The sequence below is a fragment of the Apiospora kogelbergensis genome (assembly GCF_038363985.1).
Source record: "Apiospora kogelbergensis strain CBS 113332 chromosome Unknown utg000003l_segment0_segment0, whole genome shotgun sequence".
Taxonomy (NCBI): domain Eukaryota; kingdom Fungi; phylum Ascomycota; class Sordariomycetes; order Amphisphaeriales; family Apiosporaceae; genus Apiospora; species Apiospora kogelbergensis.
The window spans coordinates 923,250-945,734 of NW_027117420.1; the positions used below are offsets into that span (position 1 = coordinate 923,250).

The 22,485-nt window shown below is 54.8% G+C and overlaps 10 protein-coding genes across 10 annotated transcripts; 5 read left to right on the forward strand and 5 right to left on the reverse strand.

The window, feature by feature from the left end:
* Positions 1-408: 408 nt before the first annotated feature.
* On the forward strand, positions 409-891 carry PG998_005006 (uncharacterized protein; the record flags this gene model as incomplete). The annotated part of the gene is made up of 2 exons (XM_066871824.1): positions 409-716; positions 789-891. 2 exons carry the CDS (start codon positions 409-411, stop codon positions 889-891), a joined length of 411 nt encoding a protein of 136 aa, XP_066731921.1.
* Positions 892-1,798: 907 nt separating this feature from the next.
* Positions 1,799-2,586, reverse strand: PG998_005007 (uncharacterized protein; the record flags this gene model as incomplete). Its single annotated transcript, XM_066871825.1, has 2 exons — positions 1,799-2,328; positions 2,379-2,586. The coding sequence occupies 2 exons, from the start codon at positions 2,584-2,586 to the stop codon at positions 1,799-1,801; spliced, it is 738 nt and encodes a 245-aa protein (XP_066731922.1).
* A 478-nt stretch (positions 2,587-3,064) lies between these two features.
* On the forward strand, positions 3,065-4,512 carry PG998_005008 (homogentisate 1-2-dioxygenase; the record flags this gene model as incomplete). Its single annotated transcript, XM_066871826.1, has 2 exons — positions 3,065-3,139; positions 3,244-4,512. The coding sequence occupies 2 exons, from the start codon at positions 3,065-3,067 to the stop codon at positions 4,510-4,512; spliced, it is 1,344 nt and encodes a 447-aa protein (XP_066731923.1).
* Positions 4,513-6,054: 1,542 nt separating this feature from the next.
* On the reverse strand, positions 6,055-7,188 carry PG998_005009 (uncharacterized protein; the record flags this gene model as incomplete). The annotated part of the gene is made up of 1 exon (XM_066871827.1): positions 6,055-7,188. The coding sequence occupies one exon, from the start codon at positions 7,186-7,188 to the stop codon at positions 6,055-6,057; it is 1,134 nt and encodes a 377-aa protein (XP_066731924.1).
* A 970-nt stretch (positions 7,189-8,158) lies between these two features.
* PG998_005010 (uncharacterized protein) lies at positions 8,159-8,875 on the forward strand (the record flags this gene model as incomplete). The annotated part of the gene is made up of 1 exon (XM_066871828.1): positions 8,159-8,875. One exon carries the CDS (start codon positions 8,159-8,161, stop codon positions 8,873-8,875), a length of 717 nt encoding a protein of 238 aa, XP_066731925.1.
* A 580-nt stretch (positions 8,876-9,455) lies between these two features.
* PG998_005011 (uncharacterized protein) lies at positions 9,456-10,813 on the reverse strand (the record flags this gene model as incomplete). The annotated part of the gene is made up of 3 exons (XM_066871829.1): positions 9,456-10,230; positions 10,296-10,425; positions 10,486-10,813. Coding segments are annotated over 3 exons (1,233 nt in total), but the record flags the coding sequence as incomplete, so codon positions are not given.
* Positions 10,814-11,907: 1,094 nt separating this feature from the next.
* PG998_005012 (uncharacterized protein) lies at positions 11,908-13,399 on the forward strand (the record flags this gene model as incomplete). The annotated part of the gene is made up of 6 exons (XM_066871830.1): positions 11,908-12,095; positions 12,171-12,478; positions 12,542-12,596; positions 12,659-12,724; positions 12,797-12,926; positions 13,037-13,399. 6 exons carry the CDS (start codon positions 11,908-11,910, stop codon positions 13,397-13,399), a joined length of 1,110 nt encoding a protein of 369 aa, XP_066731927.1.
* A 264-nt stretch (positions 13,400-13,663) lies between these two features.
* PG998_005013 (uncharacterized protein) lies at positions 13,664-15,642 on the reverse strand (the record flags this gene model as incomplete). Its single annotated transcript, XM_066871831.1, has 3 exons — positions 13,664-15,178; positions 15,235-15,322; positions 15,626-15,642. 3 exons carry the CDS (start codon positions 15,640-15,642, stop codon positions 13,664-13,666), a joined length of 1,620 nt encoding a protein of 539 aa, XP_066731928.1.
* A 1,424-nt stretch (positions 15,643-17,066) lies between these two features.
* Positions 17,067-18,420, forward strand: PG998_005014 (Di-copper centre-containing protein; the record flags this gene model as incomplete). Its single annotated transcript, XM_066871832.1, has 4 exons — positions 17,067-17,506; positions 17,581-18,051; positions 18,110-18,180; positions 18,242-18,420. The coding sequence occupies 4 exons, from the start codon at positions 17,067-17,069 to the stop codon at positions 18,418-18,420; spliced, it is 1,161 nt and encodes a 386-aa protein (XP_066731929.1).
* A 567-nt stretch (positions 18,421-18,987) lies between these two features.
* Positions 18,988-20,779, reverse strand: PG998_005015 (Rhomboid protein 1; the record flags this gene model as incomplete). The annotated part of the gene is made up of 2 exons (XM_066871833.1): positions 18,988-20,557; positions 20,604-20,779. 2 exons carry the CDS (start codon positions 20,777-20,779, stop codon positions 18,988-18,990), a joined length of 1,746 nt encoding a protein of 581 aa, XP_066731930.1.
* Between the last annotated feature and the right edge of the window lie 1,706 nt (positions 20,780-22,485).

Sequence of the window (22,485 nt, forward strand, 5' to 3'; positions counted from 1 at the left end):
CGCGACTTCTGCTCGGCGCCGTGTGGCCAGAGGATAGCCCGCTCAATGTAGTATTCCTGCAGGAGCCGCATAGCCAAGCCGGCAATTAATGAAATGTCAACTGCAATTGGCTCGAGTTTTTCTTTTTCGAGCAGTAACGTATCTTGTCTCGACCGGTACCGTAACATTTCAGGTAACGAATAATTCCACCAGTAGGCACAAAAGGTATAAGCGAGCCCAGAGGATTGGTTGGTTACTTCACTTGCCAGCGTGGCTCGACTTTATTGCCATGTGGGAGGGTTCTTCAAGGGTGAGGTTTCTTCATAAATATGTCAGATCAGCACTGCCATTCCTCATCGTCCACTATAAGCACCAAATTCTGTTCTTTCGTTTATCCGGTCATCAATCACCCGATATCGCTTGCCCGCAATGAAGTTCTCCGCCCTCGCAGCTGCAGTTGCCTCAGGCCTCGTGGCCGCTGCTCCCATCAGCGAGACCGTTACCATTTCCAACTTCATCTACCGAGCCCCTGCCAACGGACTCACTGTAGACGGCAAACACGCCGACAGGTTAATGCGATTCCAGCTGTCGGTCGACGACATCACCTGCCAGGCGGTCGATGTTGACATACCCGCTACGGGCTACACCTGTTCCGATCCTGCATACTCCTTCGACACCCTCAACCCTGGAGTTTTGGACGCCACTTTCCTGGTCCGCCTTTACCACCAAGTAGATGAGTATGTAGAATTCTAATTTGCCAATATAGTATATATATCCATGAAGATATAGGATGCTAACTTAATATGCAGCTCCGAGCTCTCCGGTGATATCCGCATCTTTGCTACCGGCCCTCTCTTCACCATCAAGGACCAGGTTGGCACAGCTACTGGCACGCTTACTCCCAGCCAGTAAAGACACGCCATTGTGGTCTTATGTTTGGGATCACTCCTCGTAGCGGCCAGTACACGTGATTGGGTCGGGTCTGTGATAACGTAGCAGAGACAGAGAATAAAAGGTGTTACCATGATGTATCGCCATCAGTATGCACTTTAATTTTGGATCTGTGACAGATTAGAGATGAGAAGATTGCAATTGTGTGTGCATGTCAAACCATTTCGTCATGTTCTGCCTTGTGGCCTAGATATTGACGAGGGCGGAGTCCTGAGGAGGTTTCGTCACGTCCTCATTCATATGCGTACGCACAACGGGGCGGTCGCCAATATATATCGCCAGCCTTCCCTACACCGTAAATGGCATTGATTTGACCTGATTGGCCTGCTGTTTGTATAGGTATATAGCCGCAGCTGGCATCCACCATGTGAGGCAGGCAGGCTGATATCACAGGACTAACAACCAGCCCTTGACAGCGCCGCCACATGTCCGCCGCCCCGTATCGAAAATTGTTACTGCCGGGTCGCAAATTCTCTTCATGTCTGGGTTGGAAATGGCCGAAAGCAAGAAAAATAAAAATAAATACAAGAAAGGAAATACCTGCACTGTCCGAGAGTCGAACTCGGTTCCTACGATATATCCAGAGGTGGGAATCGTAGATGCTGACCGTTACACCAACAGTGCCTCGCTCTTGGCCGAGATTGATGAAAGGAAGCCTGCCTTTTTATGATTATGTACCAAGATTGTTGCTTAAGGAGATTGCCGTTGGTGACAGCGGCTCGTGACTTCCTGATGTAGTTGTTTGGTAGTGCTCGAAGGACGGGCCAAGCGCCCACCTGTTGATACGTACCCTACCCCTATGTGCAATTGGGCGAGATCTGTGGATTCGCCCCTGGAGACAACCATACATCTTCCCAAGTCGTGTCCATCACAGTCGCCCAGCTGCATTCTCCCTGTAGCCCATGAAGACTACGTGTCCGTATTCCGTCCAGCCCTCGTGACCAATCTTGAGAATGACCGAGTGTTTCCTGAAATGATCCGTGTGGTGGTAGTCGTCGTGATGCTTGGCTGTCTGCCACCCCACAAACACACAGTAGCTGCCAGCCATGCCCTCCACGGGCTCCAACACCTGACCCCCCGCGATCCCCAGACACCCAGATACGTGCCGGACCACATGAGTCCATAGCGGCCAAGACCCTTCGTGCCAGGCGGCGTTGCACGACTTGTAGATTGCTGTGCCGATGGGGTAGCCCAGTAGGGTCTTGGAAAAGGGGTTGGCGAGGACTTGGTGTCTCAGTGACATGTGCCGGATTGGAATTGACGAGCCGGGCACGCCAAGGCTCTTCAACAGTGGTAACGTCTCATGGATGTATTCGGATGAAGATATGAAATCGTGATGCTGGGCTAGAGTGTTCTTGACTATACGCGTGTACGGCAATTCCGTTAGTCTAGAAAATACTAGGGGCCAGATGCGATCAGCATGAGACTAGGGTCTGATAGCAGCATACCTATATGAAGTTGCACTTTCTTCACTTCTTCTAGTCGACGTCCCCAGTACAGACGTACAAAGCCTGGGGAACAGGCAATGAGATCAAGGAGCTTGGCCCAGGCTCGCCCAGGCTCAAGGGAGGTATTCCCAAGGTCACTTGAGGCTGGAATATCAACATACAATATTTGCGTGATGGGAACGTTAGACGGAAATTCATCCTGTGCCATGATCGGTGCCAGTGAGGCTACGGTCTGAACACGAAGCTTTGGAGGCAATGGCAATATCTCGCAGTTGTGATATGAAACACACAAGACACAATATGCGAGTTGCACTCAAGCACGGCAGTTGCATTTTTAAAAAGGGGCTTCCCCGCAGATCAACGGGATACCCATCATCGCGGTGAGCTTCCTCGGACCTTTACCCCCAATACATTGACTTTGCGGGGTAACCGCCCTCGGCATCGGCGGGACCTACTGCTGCTGGCCTTGTTGGAAGAACAGTCCTGAGAAGAGTCCAGCCCCGCGAGAAGGGGGCTGAGAAGCTGACGGGAAGCATACGCCTTGAATACGTCCCCCAAATCGACGTGCCTCGGCATTTTCCCATCAAATCAAAAACTCATCTCCTTAGCAGAGATTTGGCCCTCATACAAACTAACTTTCAATTTGCATCATTGCTGTCCCCGTCGCAGGTTGTTGGGTCGAGAAAATGGCACCCATGACCAAGTTCGGGGTTGATGACCCAAACCAATATCTGGAGGGCTTTGGCAACTATCACTCGTGGGTCATCGCTATCGTTAAACTGCCATAGGTACACCCTTGACTGAATTGAGTTCAGATCTGAGGCACTCAAAGGAGCTATCCCAGCAGTAAACAACACCCCCCCAGAGGCCACCACTGGGCCTGCACACCGAGAGAATCAGCGGCAATGCCTTCACAGCGCCGCGCGATCGATATATGCAGACCTTCTTATACCGCTCACACTCCTCGTTGCTGCATGATGAGTTCGTACCTCTGGAGGTGACGTCGGGCTACGGCCCGCAGACAACGGCGGCGCCCGCCCAGATTAACCCCAACTCGTACTTCTGGCCTTCCTTCCCCGTCCCCGATCAAGCACACTGGATCACGGGCCAGGCATTTCTGGGAAGTAATGGGGATCCTGTCAAAAAAGAAGGCACCGCGATCTGGGTCTTCAGCGTGACAGAGGACATGCCAGCCCGCCACGCATTCTCCAGCCTGGACGGCGAGATTCTCATCATTCCACAGTCTGGAACCTTGGACATACAAACCGAGCTGGGATTCCTCGTGATTCGCCAGAACGAGATCGTTGTAATCCCGCGTGGCGTGCGCTACCGCGTCAGCTTACACAACGGGAAGCCTTGTCGAGGCTTTGTCTGCGAGCTGTTTCAGGGCCACTTCCGGCTGCCTGACCTAGGCATCGTGGGCACGACGGGTTTGGCTAATGTGCGTGACTTTCAGGTACCCACGGCGTTCTTTGACGGGTCTCTTGTGAACGGCATCGCCAAAGCCAACAATAACGACGGGGAAGAATGGGCTATCGTATCGCGGTTGGCTGGTAAGCTGTGGCGCTGCAACCAGAAGCACACTCCTTTCGACGTGGCAGGATGGCACGGGACATGCTACCCTTACAAGTTCGATCTGGGCCGCTTCTGTCCACTGGGGAACCTGCTGTTCGACGAACATGATCCCAGCCTGTACACGGTGCTGTCGGCCAGGCACCACGGCGCTGAGCCGGGGACCGCGGTGGTGGACTTTGTGATTGTCCCGCCACGCTGGAATGTCGCCAAGGACACTCTGTGGCTACCTTACTACCATCGCAATACTATGCAGGAGTTCTTCAGCGTCATCGTCAATGGCCAAGACCCGGCGTTTGCCTTTAACGATACGGGCCGCGTGGGGAACCGATTTGCCCCCTTTGGGGCCGGCCTGCACGGCGCCATGAGCACGCATGGAGCTTCGGAAATCGAGATGCGGGCCGCACAGAGGCTGGATACCTCCAAACCAACAAAAATGCAGACGGATGGCCTTACAGCGTTTGTGCTGGAGACGGAACGGCCACTGGTCCTAAGCGAGTGGGCGTACGCTTGCGCCAGGAAGAACCCCCAAGACAAGGAACGCTTATCGGCGAAGATGTAATCTTCCGGATATCACAATGATAGTGTATGTATATCTTACATTTACGCAAACCTTCCTCGTAATTTAATATCCTACCAATACTTTAGCTTTCTAGGCGGATCTTCGTCAACGATGACAGGCATGTTTAGGGCCTGGCTGGTCAGTGGGAGGCATTATATATGCGTCCTTCGATGTTGGGGATGGCGGCAGGCAGGCACTGGGGAGATTGTGGAAAAGCCACATATCGTCATTGTCCAACAAAACGTTTCTTGTTCAATCTACTTCCTAACATCCAATCTACCACTCCAAAATGACACGAAAGGGGTTGCAGATTCTTTCCGTGCTGATGCTGGGTATCCTGCCTGCACTCTTGGTCGATCAACTTAAGATTTAATGCGTCCCAGGAGTTGCCTTCAGCTTCGACCTAGACTATGGGTAAGTCGTTTCCGTTTGCCCTCGTATAAAGATTTGTTCCAACGTCACGCGAAATATGTTCCACCCTCGCATCAATTTAATTGCCTATTTCCATGGTATCTACTCTTAACACGAGTCAGATTCGACTGGCTCAAAGACGTTGGCCTGCGCTAGCCAGTTCGCATGAGCACGGCTAGCAGCCTGGCAATCTATGCCAGTATGGGCGACGTGGTGCCTACGTATGAGACAACGCCTTGGATTATCCTCACGGTAGGATATAGTTCATACGAGCTCGATTTTTCTCTGGACCACTGGGGTGAGGATGGCCTGATAATCCCAATCAAGGGGGCCCATTTCCGGATATCACGGGATCCGACGGAAACCATGGCGGGCAAGAACAAGACACGGATATGTTCAAGGCTGCCCTGAAGGACCTCTATAGACAGGTTCAAGACAAACCAGACCTTCCTTCGCAGATCCAACATCTAGGTTTGTACGACGAAGTCGTGCAGAATGCTGCTCCTCGTCACCGACTGGAAGTGGTCTTTGGCGAAGATTTGATAAGAGATGCCCACACATCCGAGTCGCTCTTCGATGGAACCACCTTCCAGGCCAGCATAGCTTACCGCACCATGCAATATCATTGTAATAACCTTCGATCCCGAATAATTTCTAGATCCTGGCGATCTTGCTCACATGATGTCCAAGTCGCAGAGGGCCTCAGTTGGTGGCCGATTAAAAACTCCAAGCTGCCTGTGGCCTACCCGAGATCGATGAAGATAGCCTTTGTCTCCAGAGATCGTGACGGCGCTGAAATATTGACGGTCTCATCCCAGTAAGTAAGGAGTGATTGGAGCATGTGCCACTTGTTGCCATTCAAAGTTGCTCGTGCCGCGTGGCTATGAGAAGGAATCGTGCTTAAAAGAACCCATGCCAATAATACGCCACATTTATCAATACTTTCCCACGTGTCCTAAAAGGCCAACCCTCGAGTATCCCATCAGAAGACAGGGACCAGCCCTTGCTTCCTTTGATCTTGAGAAAACTATCCGTCTCTTTGCCCTTTATCTTTACATGTCTGTCTATAAGTGCAAGAAATCGGTCTTCTATGTATGTACAAAGTTGAAGGCATACCGACTTTCGCCTACTTCATGGAAAACTGCTGTCTTCTTCACCCGCCCTCCCTCTCGTAAGCCACACTTTGGATACTTCGTACATGCCCAAGTACAAGCCACTGCCGACGGCGGTCCATGCCGCCCGGAGCACCGCACCCCGGAATAAGCCCGGCACGCCCCTTTCGCGCAGCACCTGCCTCGCGACTGCGATCCCGCCTCGAGTGTCCCGGGCCTTGGCGGCCTGCTTTGTCTCCGTCGGCACCCCTGGCTGCTTCCCTTCTTTCTGCTGCTGTTTACCATCGCCGCCATCGCCCGCCATGAGCATCATGCGCGTTTTGACCACGTCCATGGGCGTCGTAATCACGGCCGCGAAACTGCCTGCCATCCCTGCGCTCGACCCTGTGACCCAACCCGTGCGCCACAGACTGATATCTTCTTTCCCACCGCCTTGGGATCTCCTCCACATGAGCGAGCGCACGTGCTCGAAGATGGGGAACTGGATTGCCGTGAATGGCAGGTTGCGCGCTACCATGGCCGTGTAGCCGGAAAGCAGCTTTCTCCCTGTCCCCGCGCCGCCGACGAGCTGCCGTAGCGCTTTCATCGATGACGAACCGCTGATGGCGCCGCCGCTACTTGGCGCGCCTTGTTGGCGCTGCACCATCTGTGCGTTCTGCTTAATGACCTCGGCGGGCGTCAGGACGACGCAGCTCGCCATCTCGGCGAAGGCGCTGGCGGCCGAATGCACGAGCGGCTGCGGCAGGTTCAGCAACTTGCCCCCCGTGCGCCCGCCCTTTTCGGCAGGTCCGACATGGCGACCTAGGAAGGTTTTGGCGGCCTCGTACGTGGTGAAAAAGGTCCCCGCGGCGGGCAGCGTGGCGACGATGACGATGCCGATGCCCTGGTAGAGACCGCGAAAGAGCTGCCGTGAGGGCGCCTTGGTCTTCTTGGAAGGGTCGGCAAAGGTCTGCAGGAAGTCCTGCGACTGCTGCCGCGTCTTCAGGGTGTCGAGCGGGTAGATGAGCAGGTCGACAGTGAAGGCGGCGGCGGCGCCTGCCTGGCGAAAGGCATTAGCAGGTTGAGCATGCGCGAAAGTGGTTCGAGGGGATGGCTCTGTCCGGGCTGGGAAGGTACTCACAAGCATCACATCTCGATTTGTGCTCCCACTCATGGTGATACCCGGGATCTCAAGGGGGCTTCTGGGACATCTATTCTGATTGTCTTCAGATTGAAGCTTGCGAAAGGAACGGCTATGACGACATTATTGATTCGACTCGACTTGGCCAATCAAAATGCATCGCTAGTGGAGATCGGTCGCCTGCATAACATTATGAACATCAACCATTTGCTCGTTCTTCATAACCCTGGACTCACAGGCAGCCAGGCAGAGGGCGGCAAGACAATAAGTTTCGGTGTGCTGCATAAGACACGCATGCAGCATGCAATTCTGCCTGGTCTGACTCGTTTTCTAGGCGCCCGTAGCCCATATGTCATCTTAGGTAAGCCGGCACTCACCGGTAGGGGCGATGAGCTATTCTCACCTCAGCCTTGACTCATCCGGTTCCCCTCCAATACCTAAAATCCTTTGGCAACTCGGCTCCATCTTTCGAGCTCGTAGGGCTGAAAGCGTCCGAAACAATAAGGGGGCGGTATATTGGGGGCGAAGCTCGTATTGAGCAAGGCGGGACCGAAGATAAAGATACCTAATACTGACGGCAGGCGACAGCATGGCGCATGACAGACACAGCCCAGCCTATTACAAGAGCACCGTACAACCCGGGGCTGACATAATACCAGCCAGCCAACCAATGACATGCACTACATGCGATGCAGACATATTGGACACCTGCACGACCGCCGGCGAGTGACCGTTCAAGCCGACACTACTTCGCTTCTGCCGGGCTTCCCTCCAACCGTACAAATGACACGCCCAACATGAATCCTGTAAATACTTCAGGCAGGCACATGCCTCCCCCTCGCTGATGTGGCGGCCCCCTTTCCCCATCTTAACGTGTGCTGAAGAAATCAATCTTTGTTTCCTGCTGCTTTGTTACCCTGCTTTGACCTCATCACCCTGATATTCAACGCCTATCAACATCAGAGAGAGCGGTTAGTTAGACACGACCCCTTGACCACCAACGATGGGCTATCGTAGTCTCAATACCGACCCTGAAGCAGCCGACCGGAACGACCTCTTACAAGAAAAGCCAGAAGCGAACCGAAACTTCTGGCGGAGACTGAAAACACAAGATCGGAGTCTGAAAAAAATCATACTGGTCACTATATTCTCACTATTGGCAATATGGGGTGGCATAGACGCGTCCTGTAAGGCGCTCCAATGGGCGCAAAAACAGTCCATCTTTGGAGGAGGAGAAAGCGGTTCTCCCTGCTGGTGCGGTACGTCAGATGAAGAGGCCGTAGCCATGGGCTGCATCTGGGACCACATCGCTGTCGACTGGCTGCCGCCCCACTGCGTTGACCACGAGCTGCTAGCCGAGTTTGACGTGGCGGGCTCCGGACCGGGCGGGAAGTGGCCCTACTATGTCTCCAGCATACAGAAAGCCGCCCGGCTGACGGAAGCGCAGCGAACCCCGGTCGACCTCACCGAGATCGACCAGCTGGCGCGTCAGGGGAAGGACTACTGGACCACAGTGGAGTGGCACATCTCCCATTGCTTGTTCACTTGGAGGAAACAGGTGCGGTCGGCCGGCGGAGGCGTGTCGGTGGAACCCTGGAACGATAAGGAGGCACACGCGTCGCATTGCAGCGCGTATATCTGGAATGTTTTGAGAACGGGCAGGCCGCTGGACGAGGTCAGTACTGTGATTCTGGGCAAGGACCGTCATGTGGGCGAATAGGAGGCGGGAGATCCTTTGAAGGGGACTTATTTATGGCTTTTCCTGTACCATGTATTAATAGATGAGGAAGTTTATACGTGATAATCGCCATCCAGCATATACTTCTGCTGCGTAGCAATGTGTTGGATTTCGAGGATGAGTTAAGAAGACATGTTTCCCATTGGCTGTCCAGTGTGTCGGGATCTCTAACGGTCTGTCTGGATAGCGGCCCGATCCTCTCGCCTTCCTTCGTGTACCGAGCCCGCTATCACCCCTTACTTCATTCCACAATGGGTCTTTCCACTCCTCTTTTCTCAACTGCATAAAAAAAAGTTAGAAGTCGTCACTCACCCAGCATGGCAATCTCCAAAAAGCATCAAAAGTTGAACAAGTCTCTCTGGCGGGGAATTGAACCCCGGTCTCGAGCGGATCTGACACCGAAGAATTCAATGACAAGCTCGCATACTGACCACTATACTACCAAAGATGGATACCTCGCTCTTCTGCGGATGAAAATTTTGCCCCTAATGTTGACTCTATACATTTAACACAAACACACATCTTCAAATCTCTTCCATATACGTAAATAATACTTGGCCATCTACACTATTTCAGCTTCAATCACACTTTCCACCGCCCTAGGATGACGAAACACCTCCACGATCTTGAACCCCGCCTCCGCCAGAAGTTTCTTCCAATGCTCCTCCGTACGCTCCAAACCAGACGTGCAGTTCATCAACTGTAGATCCAGCGTGGTCATTAGACTCGTTGCACCCTGGGCGGGCAGTACGACCTCATAGATCAGGAGCTTCGAATACCCCGGCTTCATGACAGCCTTGATGTTCGCAAAAATACGCAAGCAATCCGCGTCGGGCCAGTCGTGCGGCACCGCGTGCAGGAAGTAAGCACGACTGCCCCGAATCGGCTGGGGCGTGAAGAAGTCGTAGGCAACGCGCTGGATGCGCGGGTCCAGCGTCTCCTTGGCGTGCGTCGAGACCACCTCGGGCAGATCCTCAACGAAGAGCGCGCCCGTTGCCGCCGCCGGTATCGCTTCGGCGTGGCGGGCCAGGAAGTGCGCCGTGTCGAGGCCGTGCGCGCCGCCGACGTCGACGAAGAGGGGCGCCGCCATGTCGGCCCCGTCGACGAGCCGCCGGGTGTCGTAGACTTCTGTCCAGACCATCTTGTGGTTCCGCAGCGCCGTCATGAGGCCGATGAAGCTCCCGCCGGCGCCGGGGTCCTTCTGGCATAACCCGAAGAAGTCGTCGCCGTAGAGGTCGCGGTAGTTATCGAACTTCTCCTTGTCCAAGGGTTCGCGGTACCCGTTCTTCTTCAAGAACTTGGCGAGATTGACGCCACACGGGATGGTGTGGTCAAGGCTTACACACGTTAGCCAGTCAGTACATACTTGGCACCAAGGGTCGATAGATACACAAGTGCTTACCCGCAGCGGACACCCTGGTCGATGTAAGACGCACCATCGCCAATGGCCAGCGAGAACCTCGTGGGCTTCCAGGTGCTGGGTCCAACTTCTTCAATAACGTTCAGAGCGGCCATATGATTCAAGAAGCGATCTATAGGAAGGATACGTCAGTTGATAGTTCCAGGCCGAGACGCACGCAGAGAACCCATACATAACAGATTAGGCTCGACGGTGGCGTTGCAAAAGCCAAGAAGACTATCCAGAGTTTGGATCTTTCCAGCTTCGCCTCCTTTGTCGGCGACCTCGGTCCATCTAGCCCACATCCCCAGATCTTGGCAGAGCTGTAGACCCGCGATCAGGGCTGGATTTTCAAAGGCTAAGGCCCATATCCTTTCAAAGGGTGTTTCGAGGCGGGCAAGCAGCTTGCGCGCCGCCTCCTTCGCTGCATATCTCTCGGTATCGTTCTTGAAAGAATCGACGCCAATGGAGTCGAGGAGCTCAACAGGGCTCGTCATAGTGGCTCGAGTAATGTTGCTCTCTTCTTGTTTTGACCAATGTTGTCATTTAGCGAGGTCCGAGGATACGCTGTGTCATATTTGCCAGAATGGAAGATTGCTTAAGTTCGGGGGGCACACTATGGTATTGCATTTCCACGCATTATGGGTCGAGCGATGAAATGAGGAGAAGAGAGCATCCTCTCTTGGCAGGACCCAGAATTCCGTAACATCGTGAGCGGCACAGCAACATTAGGCGACGGGAAAACAACCCGATTCGTACTAACCTGTAACCGAGTCTATGTTGTGTGTTTGCTTGGTCTTTGTATGGACTCTACCCACGGCGGGTAGGGCCTTCCCGGAAGGCAGGAATAGTATCCGCTCGGCGACTGAGGGCGTGTGTTACTGTCAATGGATATTCGCTCTAGCATGAAGACACTTAATGGGATGAAGCAGACACCCTGGCTGTCTGTCTGCGCTAGGCCGTTCTTCGTGACCTCGGCATTCGGTACCAGAGTCTTGGGACCAGCTCGTCCAGTCAAAACTGCCCAGCTTCCCAGAAGGCAGTCTAATCTTACGATATGCAGTACCGAGCACCGACTGAGCCGCAGATTTCCCAAACACACTGTTGTGTTGAAGTCCAGGAAGCCTCCCAGCAATCATATCCGGCTCTTATAAAACACACTCGCTGGCAGGGCTATGTGGCGCAGATATATCGAAGCATTTCCCCTTCCCCCGGATTTGCACCCAGGCCACAGCCAGCTCCAGCTCCGTACTTGGTGCAAATCGGAGAATCTCCATGTGACTCCGGTGTCTTGCACTGCCAATATCCATCCCTTGAAGGTTGGAGCAAGATCATACGATGGGCATGCTACCTATGCAAGGATCCCGTTCCGCTTCCCGTTCCGGACTCTGACTAGCGGTTCCCGGCAAGATCAACATATAGCCCCCATATTTCATAGCGATTATGGGTGCGGCGTCTTCTCGCACTTTCTTCTGTCAGTTTCTGTCCTGCTTTTCAGGGGAAGAAGGAATGGACAAAATCTTTGTTTGGCCCAGACAGAAAGTGAATATGGATATTGGTTCTGGTACAACTCATTCTTTTTGATGCTCGTTAGAATCAACCACACAGGAGCATCATGCCGAGTAGTCCAGCGTTGATCGAATGTCGGGCTGAGTTCGGTGCTGGACTCTTCCTGTTCATCCTGCGGTGGATAGCAAGATGGAGGGCCGTAGGCTTCCGCGAATGGACTTGGCACGACTATTTCTCAATCTCCTCGTGCGTCTTCTACACGTTACTCTATGCCATGGTCGAGTATCTAGGTCTGTCCTCCTCATCTTTCCAAGTCCCCCAGTTTCTCCCGATCTCGTAGGGTGCTTTACTGACTATGTGGACGGAAAGCCGTGGTTGGAGCCCCTATCGGCCTAACCCAGGCGCAACGGGAGGCACTCCCCCTGCGGTGGCGGCTTCCTTCCGTGAAGGCGCCAAAGCCATGTTCTCGTCTTTCTACTTTATGATATGCCTGGTTTGGAGCCTCAAAGCGACCTTAATCGCCTTCTTTCTCTCTTTCACGCGCGACACCAGAATGGAGAACTACGTGCGGGTGGTCGGGTATTTCTCGGCCGTTTGCTTTGTCGTAACTTGCATCATCCAGACAACGCATTGCCTTCCTCTGCATCGAAACTGGCAAATCCTTCCGGACCCGGGGTGTAGGTCTTGCATCCCAGTAATGGTTATATTCTTGCTGTTCTCGTGTATTAACAGAATTGCAGTTGAGTGCTCGAAAGGTATCATCACCAACATTGCCGTGGCTGTTGGGAACGTTCTGTACGTGTTGCACCCCATGACGTTGAAACCCCCTGGTCTCTAACATATGCCAATTACAATAGAGCCGACACTCTTCTGTTGGTGGTACCAACCCTCATGCTAAAAGACGTGAGAATCAAGATTTGGCGGTATGAGTCTCACTACGGAAATCACTTCCGATGTACCTAGAGAGCCTACTGACCAAAATTTGGGATTCGCAGAAAGATCAAGATCATATTCCTTCTATCGCTGGGCGTCTTCGTCATCGGCATGTCGATCGCCCGATGCATCCTCTCCATCGGGGACACAGCGCAGGTTGCCCAAAGTTCCATTTGGCTTGAGCGCGAAGCGGTACGGTCCATTTATTCTTTTATCCGTCGTCACCCTAGATATAAAATCTTAGTATTAGGCGCGAATGTTCCAGAAGGCTAACATGAATCCACCGCTGTACCGAAACACAGCTCGTGACTATATTCGCGGTTAATGCCCCAGCGCTCAACGCCCTATTCAAACAAGAAACATGGACCACCAGCCGATCTGGGCCTTCGAAATATGTACGCCACTCCTCGACCGACGGCACTGGCACTGAGCCCAGCAGACAAACGAGCGCAGCCGAAGGCACAGGCATAGGTCCAGGCAAAGGTAAAGCAAACTCCCAAGGGGAGCCGGGATCCGGGGGCGGCGGCGGGATGGGAATATACAAGATGACAGATATTGAGACTGTCAGCAGGGAGAGTACGACGAAGCTGGTCACAAGTACACCTATCATCCCGAAGGAGTGGCAGCGTTTTCCCCCTCAACATAACAAGAGCGGGCCTGTTTAGCAGATTCAAAGTCTATGTGAGGAGGGGTGCCTAGGGCATGATGAAGGACTGGATAAGAGGGTATGCAAGTCTGTTGTCACCCGTCTGGCACCAGGGAAGAATGGCAATGATGGGCCTCAGACTCTGATTCACTCGGTCTATCAAATCTACTAGGTACTCCATCGTCGAGCCATTTAACACCTTGTATATTGCAACAACAAAGCTTTTCGGGCCAAACAACGGTAGCTAGCACCTATTACCGCCTAACCAGAGAGTCGTATCGGCCTACCCAGCCTTAGCCAACGATTTGATCCCCGTCTTAGTCTCCGTATGCTCCTCATTCAAGTTCTTGTGCTTGATGAACGCACTGGCCACGAGAGCAACGCCGGACAAGCAAGTGTACATGATGAACATGTTGCGCATACTCCACGCGAAGGCCTCCAAGACTGCGTGGCGCTGGAGCATGTCCTGGATCGTCTGGGTGATGCCCACGTTAGCCGCAGCCTGGCTACCAGACAGCGCCTCGCGGACAGACGCGTCCAAGCCCGCAGCGGCCAGCGACGACTGCCGCGCATCCATGCTGTTCTGGAAGACGACGCCGCCGAGCACCACCGAAAGGGACATGGCGAGGTTGCGGATGAACCCCAGGCATGCCGTGGCCGACGCCGTCTCCTCCTGGCTCACGGTGTTCTGGATGGAGACCATGGGTCCCTGGAAGAGGAGGGCAGGACCGAAACCACCGACGATCTCGATGACTGCTACCACGGCGACCGATGTGTCGGGCCCGAACATAACGTACAGCCCGGTGCCGAGCGTCATGAGGACCGCGCCGGCCCAGATGAGTTCCAGGTACCGGCCAGTACGGTGGATGACGACGCCGGTCAGAATCTCTACGATGGCTTGTGTGCCGATGAGCGGCAGCATCAGTATGCCGCTGCGCAGAGGCGAGGCCTGTAGAACGCTCTGCAGAAACAGGGGCAGATAGTACTCGATGCCAATAAGGACCATGCCGTGCGCGAACGCGACGAGGAACGTCGCGTTATTGGACCCGTTTTTGAAGATGGTGAGCGGGATGATGGGGTACTTGGCCAAGCGCTGCTCGCTGAAGAGGAAGACGCCTATCATGAGCCCGCCGAAGACGATCAGGCAGATGACCTTGGGGCTATTCCACGGGAAGATGGCCCCGCCAAAGTCCAGGCCGAGCAGAAGGAGGAGGGTTACGGCAAGGATGGAGACGGTGCCGATCCAGTCGATAGCCTTGACGCCCTCGACAATGCGCGTGCGCGGGTTGTGCACATCAAGGAAGAGAGCCAGCAGGAGGAAGGTAAGACCGCCGATGGGCAGGTTGATCCAGAAGCACCAGCGCCAATCGAACTGCGTGAAGGCGCCACCGATCAAGGGTCCCGACGACCCGGCCAGCGCCCACACGAAGCCCACGTAGCCCAGGTACAGCGAGCGCTTACGCACGCTGAAGAGGTCGGAGATAACGATGGTAACCAGCTGCATCAGGCCGCCGCTGGCGACGCCTTGCAGCGCGCGGGCGGCGATCAGCATCACCATGCTGTTGCTGAGGGCCGCGAGCAAGCTAGCACCGGTGAAGAGGGCGACGGCGGCAAGGAGCAGGGGCTTGCGACCCCAGATGTCGCTGCATTTCGCCCAGATGGGGCCCGTAGCGGCGTTGGCTAACAGGTAGGCGCCGCCAATCCAGACATAGCCCTGGGCTGAGTGCAGGTCCGAGGTAATGGTGGGAATGGCAATGGAGATGATGGTCTGGTCGAGCGCGGCGACGAACAGGGCAAGCTGCGAGAGGAGTGTCAGCTTCTTGCAATTGGCAGGGCACGGGATGCTTCACTTACATAGAGCGCCGACAAGATGGCGTAGAGGCGCAGCTTCGTGCGGACCTTGGGTCCTTCGACGAGCTCGAGCGGCTCGGCCGGGATTGTGCTAGGGGGACACCGACCGAGGGAGGCTCTGCTAGCATTCCCGCGGATGGCTTGGCGTCCGGCGAGATGGTATTCATCTATGTGGCAGTGAGCACGTCTAGGTAGGTCAATTGATATGTCCAAGTGCTTCTAGTGGATGGTGTCTTTTGTTGAGAAAACATCGATATCCCCTTATCCAGACATGAAGCAGGCATGTATATATGACGGGCTTGACTTCGGCGTGACTCATTGCTTGATCAAGAAGTAAGCATCAACTCTCATGGACTGACACGGGAGAGGGCTCTGGGCTAGGCGCACCAATCACCCCGCCATCGTGCCCATCGTGCCCCCCGAGACCCCTGCTAGGGCCTGCAAAGTCCGGGGTATCAGCATTGGTATTGAACTGCGTCGACCACCTATCTACACTTATTACGTATGTGCAGAGACGTCAAAGTTGGCTCCGCCGATTTCCGTCCTCGCTTGGATCTTATGGCCGAGATCTCGTCGGCACGACCGGCCCAGTGCCTTTATCGATGTGAAAAGCGACGGAGGTCGGAGCGGCGTCGACGCCAGGCACGCCACAACGCTTTAGCTAGCGTCATGACCGCTCGGATGTCTGGCTCGTGGGAGAGTGGGAGAGACCGATCCCAATAATAGACGCGAAAAACAACAAGAGCCGCCGATCGGCATCTTCTGTTTGAGACATCAATCAAAGTAATCCATCGAAGAGAACAACAACTCAATCCGATTCTTCTTAGTTCTGCTTGGGCGCCTACGCCCGTGAAGCCCACTCAGCAAGCTCCCACGTTGGTGCGTGTTTGACCATGCCCCCAATAGTCCCAAGCCGTAACGAGCCGTTGCACGCCAAGACGGCCGCCGATACTTTGACAGCGGATGGCTGGCTGGAGAGAGAACGGACGAAAGAGAAGTCGGCAGTCGGACGCGATGCAATTGCCTTTTGTTGTGTGTCTCGGACTAATCATCCGTTGTGTTGATGTTATCGACGTAAGACAGAGGGGTCCGGGAGAAGTCTTGCGGTAGCATCTCCCTACGCAATTCACGTGGCGAGCTTTCAGCTTCATAAGACACCCATCCACCACGCAGCAACATTGGGACTAGGCAGGACAAGCCGTCGGGAGCCAATGCCGCAGCACCAGTTGCCCGTCCCCGTGGGCTTGGCCAAGTACCGGGTCTAGATCTTGCCCACTCCATGGTGCCAGCCCATACCGTGCACCGCGTCTCGCCCTGTCCTGTGGCTTGTGTAGGGTCTCAATGCCGTATGACGCCGTAGGAATGGCTATCCAGGAGTGAGTTTCGGTGTAAAACCCACTCCCCTCAGTCGACGGATCTCCTTCATCAAACCCTCCATGCTAGTTAGTGTGTGAATTGGCCGCATCCAGTACAAGCTGAGAGAGTAGATGCAATCTTAGTTCCCTAATTTCCGTGTTTTCAATGTATAATCAGAAGAGGGGCAATAACAGCCACCACCTCCAAGGAATGGTTCAGCAGAGCAAGCTCTCTGAGGTCTGAGAGCCTCTGTCATGCGGAAGCGTCTCTACCTACCACCCGCATATCCTCGCAGTCGCTAGACTCTGTCGCTGGCATATATACTCAGCCATGTCGCTCTCTACATTCAGTTAGGTCTTCTTGTTTTCATTTCGAAATTGCGATTGCGTTGGCGGGCAGTTCCTTGAGGTCTATACAGAGCTCACTGTTATTTCAAAGTTACGGACTCGCTACCAAGTAGTCCGCCACATTCCTTCAGCATGCGGTTCTATACGGCGCTGTGCGGCGGCGTGACGGCCGTGTCCGCGCTAACCTTGCCGTTCCCAACCCCGGAACGCATCTTCCAAGCTGCCGCCGAGGCGCCTGCCCTGCCCCTATCCGCCTTTCCCAAATTCGAGACCGTGAAGCTTCAAGACGCGCAGCAAGAAGCTGCAGCGGACACCGGTGACAGCAGCCCGGGGCAGACAAAAATCGCCTCCGCACATGTTCCTGGTTCGGATTCGGGAACCCGCCCAGCGAACATTCACAGTGACCCTACTCCTGCTGCTGACTCGAACAAGGTGCCCGACGCCGCCGTACCTCCTCCCGCCGCCGCCGCTGCCGCTCCTCCAGCCGACGCGGGAGGCAATACTAACAGTGATGACAACAATACCACTGTCAATGCCCAGACGAACCACGGGGGTTCCCTGCGGCAACCCCAGTAACCGCGTCGAGTGGCGATCTTACCCGACGCGGAGCAAACGGGCCTTTGTGGACGCCATCGCCTGCCTACAGTCGCGACCCGCCTCGGGCAACTTTCCCGCCGGCCACGAGCCGGTACGAGGACTTCGTGCGGCTGCACCAGGCCTGGACGCCCAACATCCACAACAACGACCTGTTCCTGATATGGCACCGGTACTTCGTGTGGGCCTTCGAGCAAGCCCTGCGTAACGAGTGCGGCTTCAACGAGGCCGGCCTGCCCTGGTGGGACGAAACGCGCGACGCGGGCCGCTTCGCCGCCTCCCCCGTCTTCACCGCCGAGTACTTCGGCAGCCTACCCAAGGGCAATGGCACCGCGGGCACGTGCATCACAGACGGCCGGTTCGCGGGAACCACGCTCCACATCGGGCCCGGGACGGGGAGCGAGCCGCACTGCCTGTCGCGCGCCGTCGACGAGAAGATGACGGCCGAGGTCACCAAGGAGTACGAGGACATCTGTCTCTCACGGTCGACGTTCACCGACTTCGCGCGATGCTGGGAGCAAGGGTAAGCCCACCGCGGTTACGACATCATATTTTACCTCATACGAAGACTTCACTAACAGACTCTCCAGTCCTCACGGTATCGGCCATAACAGCATCGGCAGTGTCATGGCCGACGTGCGCTCCTCGCCAGGTGACCCATCGTTCTGGCTTCACCATCTTTACGTAGACCGCGTGTTCGTGGGGGTGGCAAGACCGAGACACGACGGGCGCACGGCGGCGGACCATTGACGGCTGCGCCGACGGGGCGCGGCCCTGCGCGCCGCTGACACTCCAGTCGCGCGTGGCCATGGGCGGCCTACTCAAAGACGTGTCCGTCGGCCAGGTTCTTGACACCACGAACGGGGCCATGTGCTACCAGTACGGCTCCTAGAGAGCGACGGGGAGGGACAGAACGAATTGGTAATTGTAATCTTGAACATTTTCCTTTTGTCTGTATGATGAGGAGTTGGTACAAGAGGTTTAGAGGAAATATTGCTTGGGCGCGGGGGTTAGGAGGCATGATCATGATGGAACGAGCAAAAGTTGTTGATACCCCTGGTTGGCCTTGCCAACATATGCTTGTTGGTGATCATTATGTTTCTGTACAAAGCAACAATTCAAACCATTTAGTTCCAGCAAGATACCGCTCGAGTCCGGATTAAATGGCTTGTCATCATCAATCGTATCGGCCGAATCGAGTATCAAGAATAAATCTAGGCGTAGATGGCCCAGGCCTTGGCTTTTGGGAGCTTTCCCGGGGTCGATTGGCAAGCTGGTGCCTAAGTTTCATAGTAGGAGAAGACAGACGGAGTGGCTTGAAGGGACGAAAAGTTGGTATAGTAAGAACAATATGTGCAAGAGAATGGCATAGGGTCAAAGGAGATGATCCATTGCAGAGTGTATTCTAGAAATTATACACATGAATATACACTGTTGTTACAGCAAGCAGCCTTCGCCTTTACGAGGTCGGCGAGATCGGCGGCAACGGGGATGGGGAAGGCGAGTCGTTCGCGACAGCTTTAGACCCTGTCTTCTGCTTGAGGGTCTTATCCAACATGCCCATAGTCTTGAGTTTCTCGGCCCGGACGCGCGCCCTGTCGTCTAACTGCTTGCGAATGACGTCCATGCCGAGCACACCGACCGTCATACCGCCCAAGTGCGCGGGGATGTCGTACACGGCGCGCCTCTTGGAGAACAGGGCCGCAAGTTGCAGACCCATTATCAAGCCCAGAAAGATAATGCCTTGGGGCCCTGCCATCGGGGACGGCGGGTACCCGAAGACCTTGAACTCATCGTTCTTGTGCATCCAGAAGTATGCTGCCATGATTCCAAAGATTGAGCCTGACGCGCCGAGGGTGGAGGCATTGAGAGTGCCGCTGAGCACGAGAGCTGACAAGCTGGTCAGGTAGCTCAGGGTGCCCGACGCCATGTAGAGGGCCAGGAAGTTGCCACGGCCAATCTCGTCGTGCAAGCGCACGCCAAAGAACCACAATGCGAGCATGTTGGGGACCATGTGGCTGAGTGACTGGTGAGAGAAGACGGCGCCGACGAGCTGCAAAGGGCGGGGGGTGGCCGCGATAACCAACATATACCGGTTGAACAAGGACCAAACAGGCGGCCACTTCCACAAGGCATATACAGCAGCATTGACGAGCATAAGGCCCAGACAGGTGGCAGCCGCCGGTGGGATCTCGGGCCAGATCCTACCGGACCGGCTAGGCGGCTTGTACATGGTTGCGAAGAGATAAGCGGCGAACAGAACGAGGGCAGTCATGGCGCAGGCGGGCAGGAGACGCTCCCACGGTTTCTTCTCCTCAGGTTCCTCGAGGTCGGACATGGCACGCATGGCGTGCTCCTGCCTCCAGGGACTCACATACTGGGGCTGCGCTTGCTCGGTTGACAAGCCGCCAATGTTGTTCAGCTGTTCCTCTTCTTCGCGCTTCAGCCGTTCGGCTTCGAGCCGCTGCTCCTCGGCTGCTCGCGCGGCTAGATTTCGCGCACGAATGCGATCAATTGTACTTTCTCCGTATGGCGAGTCACTCTCGGGCTTTCTAGGCAATTTTCCAATGGGCGGTTGTATCGGGTCTTGTATTTTGGCAGTTGCTCTGTCCGGTTCTTGCGCGGACTGCTCGGTCTCGTTCTGCCGTTGCTCTTCGATGAGCCGCAGTTCGTCCTCGGCGCGGAGACCTGCGTTGACAATCTCGTCCACGGGAATGTGCTTGCGCAGATACTCCAATGCAGCGATCTTGTCCGAAGCCGAGTACTCGGCCGTGTTTTGTTGGAGATCAGGATCGTCCAAAGTGCCAGCCACTCTGCGGCCGTGGATTATTCTCAGAAGCCTGTTGGCTTCGGGCGCTGGGATGTGAGGGCCGAATATCTCGCGGACCTCGCGGGGGGTTGAGTTCCTCTTTGCGAAAGGGAAGACCGTCGGCATCGGTATATGAGTCGGGTATCTGATTGTAATCGACGGTGGCGCGGAACATGAATGCCGTTCGGATTGACGTCCGTGGGAGCAGGCGCCGGTCACACTGGAGGCGGCATTTTCGGAGAAGGCCGAGGGGGTTGGAGCCTAACCTAGGACTGTGGTGGCAGGTTGGAGAAGAGGAGAGAGACCGTGAGGCCGAAGCGAATCGCTGTATGGCGGTGGTACCGGTGCGGGCCAGGTTCGCGGGGCGACTCGACACAGCAGCGCGGAGTCCGACGTGGAAGCTGCTGGATATCGGCGGCGCAAAGGACGTAAGGACGTTCATGGTCCTCAATTGCAACGCTCTTCACCCGGCGGCTCTGGGTTTCACGGCTCCATCGAGCGCAGGCCTGTATACAGATGAAGAGGAAAAAGAAAGGGCAGGACAAGTTGTAATCTGATAGGCACATCAGCGTGATGGAACTTGCAATATGGCCATTCCATTCCAACGTGCTAATTTTGGTGGTGACCACTGGCAGATTTCGGAACAGGCCGCCCCACCATCGAGCTTCCGGTGTGCACCACAAGCTGACAAGATGGTAATCCAAACTGTCCTCCAATCAGGAGTAGGTTCACAATCCAAAACGGCGAATTCTTGCATATATATATATATATAGTTCCTATGTGCACGGAATCCCAGTACATACGACCACATCCTGCGGAATACAAAGGCAGGCCAACGCAGGTTCATTCGCGTATATCCACATAACCCGAAAAATTACTATGCCATGCGCCCTCTTCACGTATGACGGGACGGTGCATATCGCAGTGAACCGCTCGGCAAGGAACGGCCTCGTACGATACGGAGGAGCCGGAGGAGCCGTCGATTTCAGGACATCGACGAGATCGAGTTCGTTGCTCGAGACCCGTGCTGTTGCTCTCGGCATAAGAGACAAGCAGAATCCATACACAGGAGAGCTAGCCGCTATAGCAAATATGCTATACTCATTAACGATACTCAATACTGCCCATGCTAAACGGAAGTCCAATACAGGCCTACCGGAAGACGTGGGAAGATACTCCAAAAGAGTCGATACAGCCCTACCAGGAAAACACACACGAGTACTATACGACCGCATCACGTGGAACGAAGCCAGCGTCCCAGCCCAGCTACGGACGGGGATAGCCAGGCTGAACGGAAATCTTTATCAAATAGAAGCAGTACCGACGGACCTGTGCGGCTGCGGACAGGCGAGAGAAACGGTCAAACACTTCCTCTTCTACTGTACCGTTTGTCATCCCGGATCAGCACAGCCGGTCTTGGCCCATTTCCACAAAGTCACATCGTTCGGCTTCTGAGGGTGCGGTTGCCCAAACCGGGGGTGAGGGCAATGGCCTATCCGTGGCTCCTGCCGTCCAAGCAGGTGTCGGTCACGTCGGGCCACAGGCCATCCAGGTTTGCAGGTCCGACATGTTCGTGTACAGCAAATGCTGTTGCCAGCAAGTCGATTTGGATGCTACTTCCGGTAGCTCGCGACTGCCCGCACCTCTATGGATTGCCTTGTTGGACGACTGGTGCGAATGGCCGTACATGCCAAGGTCCCATCAAATACTATGCAGGCAGCTGCCTCAATTCATGTTAGTCATCTCAATCATTCCAATGTACATTCCTTCTGTATCGACACGTGTAACCGGGCATTATAGTAGGATAGGTAGGTGCATGTTCTGTTGGCCCCCTGGCGTGACATCACATTATACTTGATGGGAACGAGCGCATCCAGACTTGCCCGTTGTTTGACTGTTTCCAGATGCTCGTAAGAACAAGATCAGATCATACCCAACTTGAAGTGAGGCAGGTGTTTCCCCTTTCCCCATTCCCCTCTCGATTTGACCAGATACAAGCTTCTATTTCTCCCAATTCATGTCACGGCTCCAAACCCTCCCATCTGCGTCACCACACCACAGTCAATACATATCGTTCTGAGGCCATCAGAATTTGGCCGATTTGATTACTTGATCCCCTCTGCTCTTGTTTCCATAAACCACCGTTCC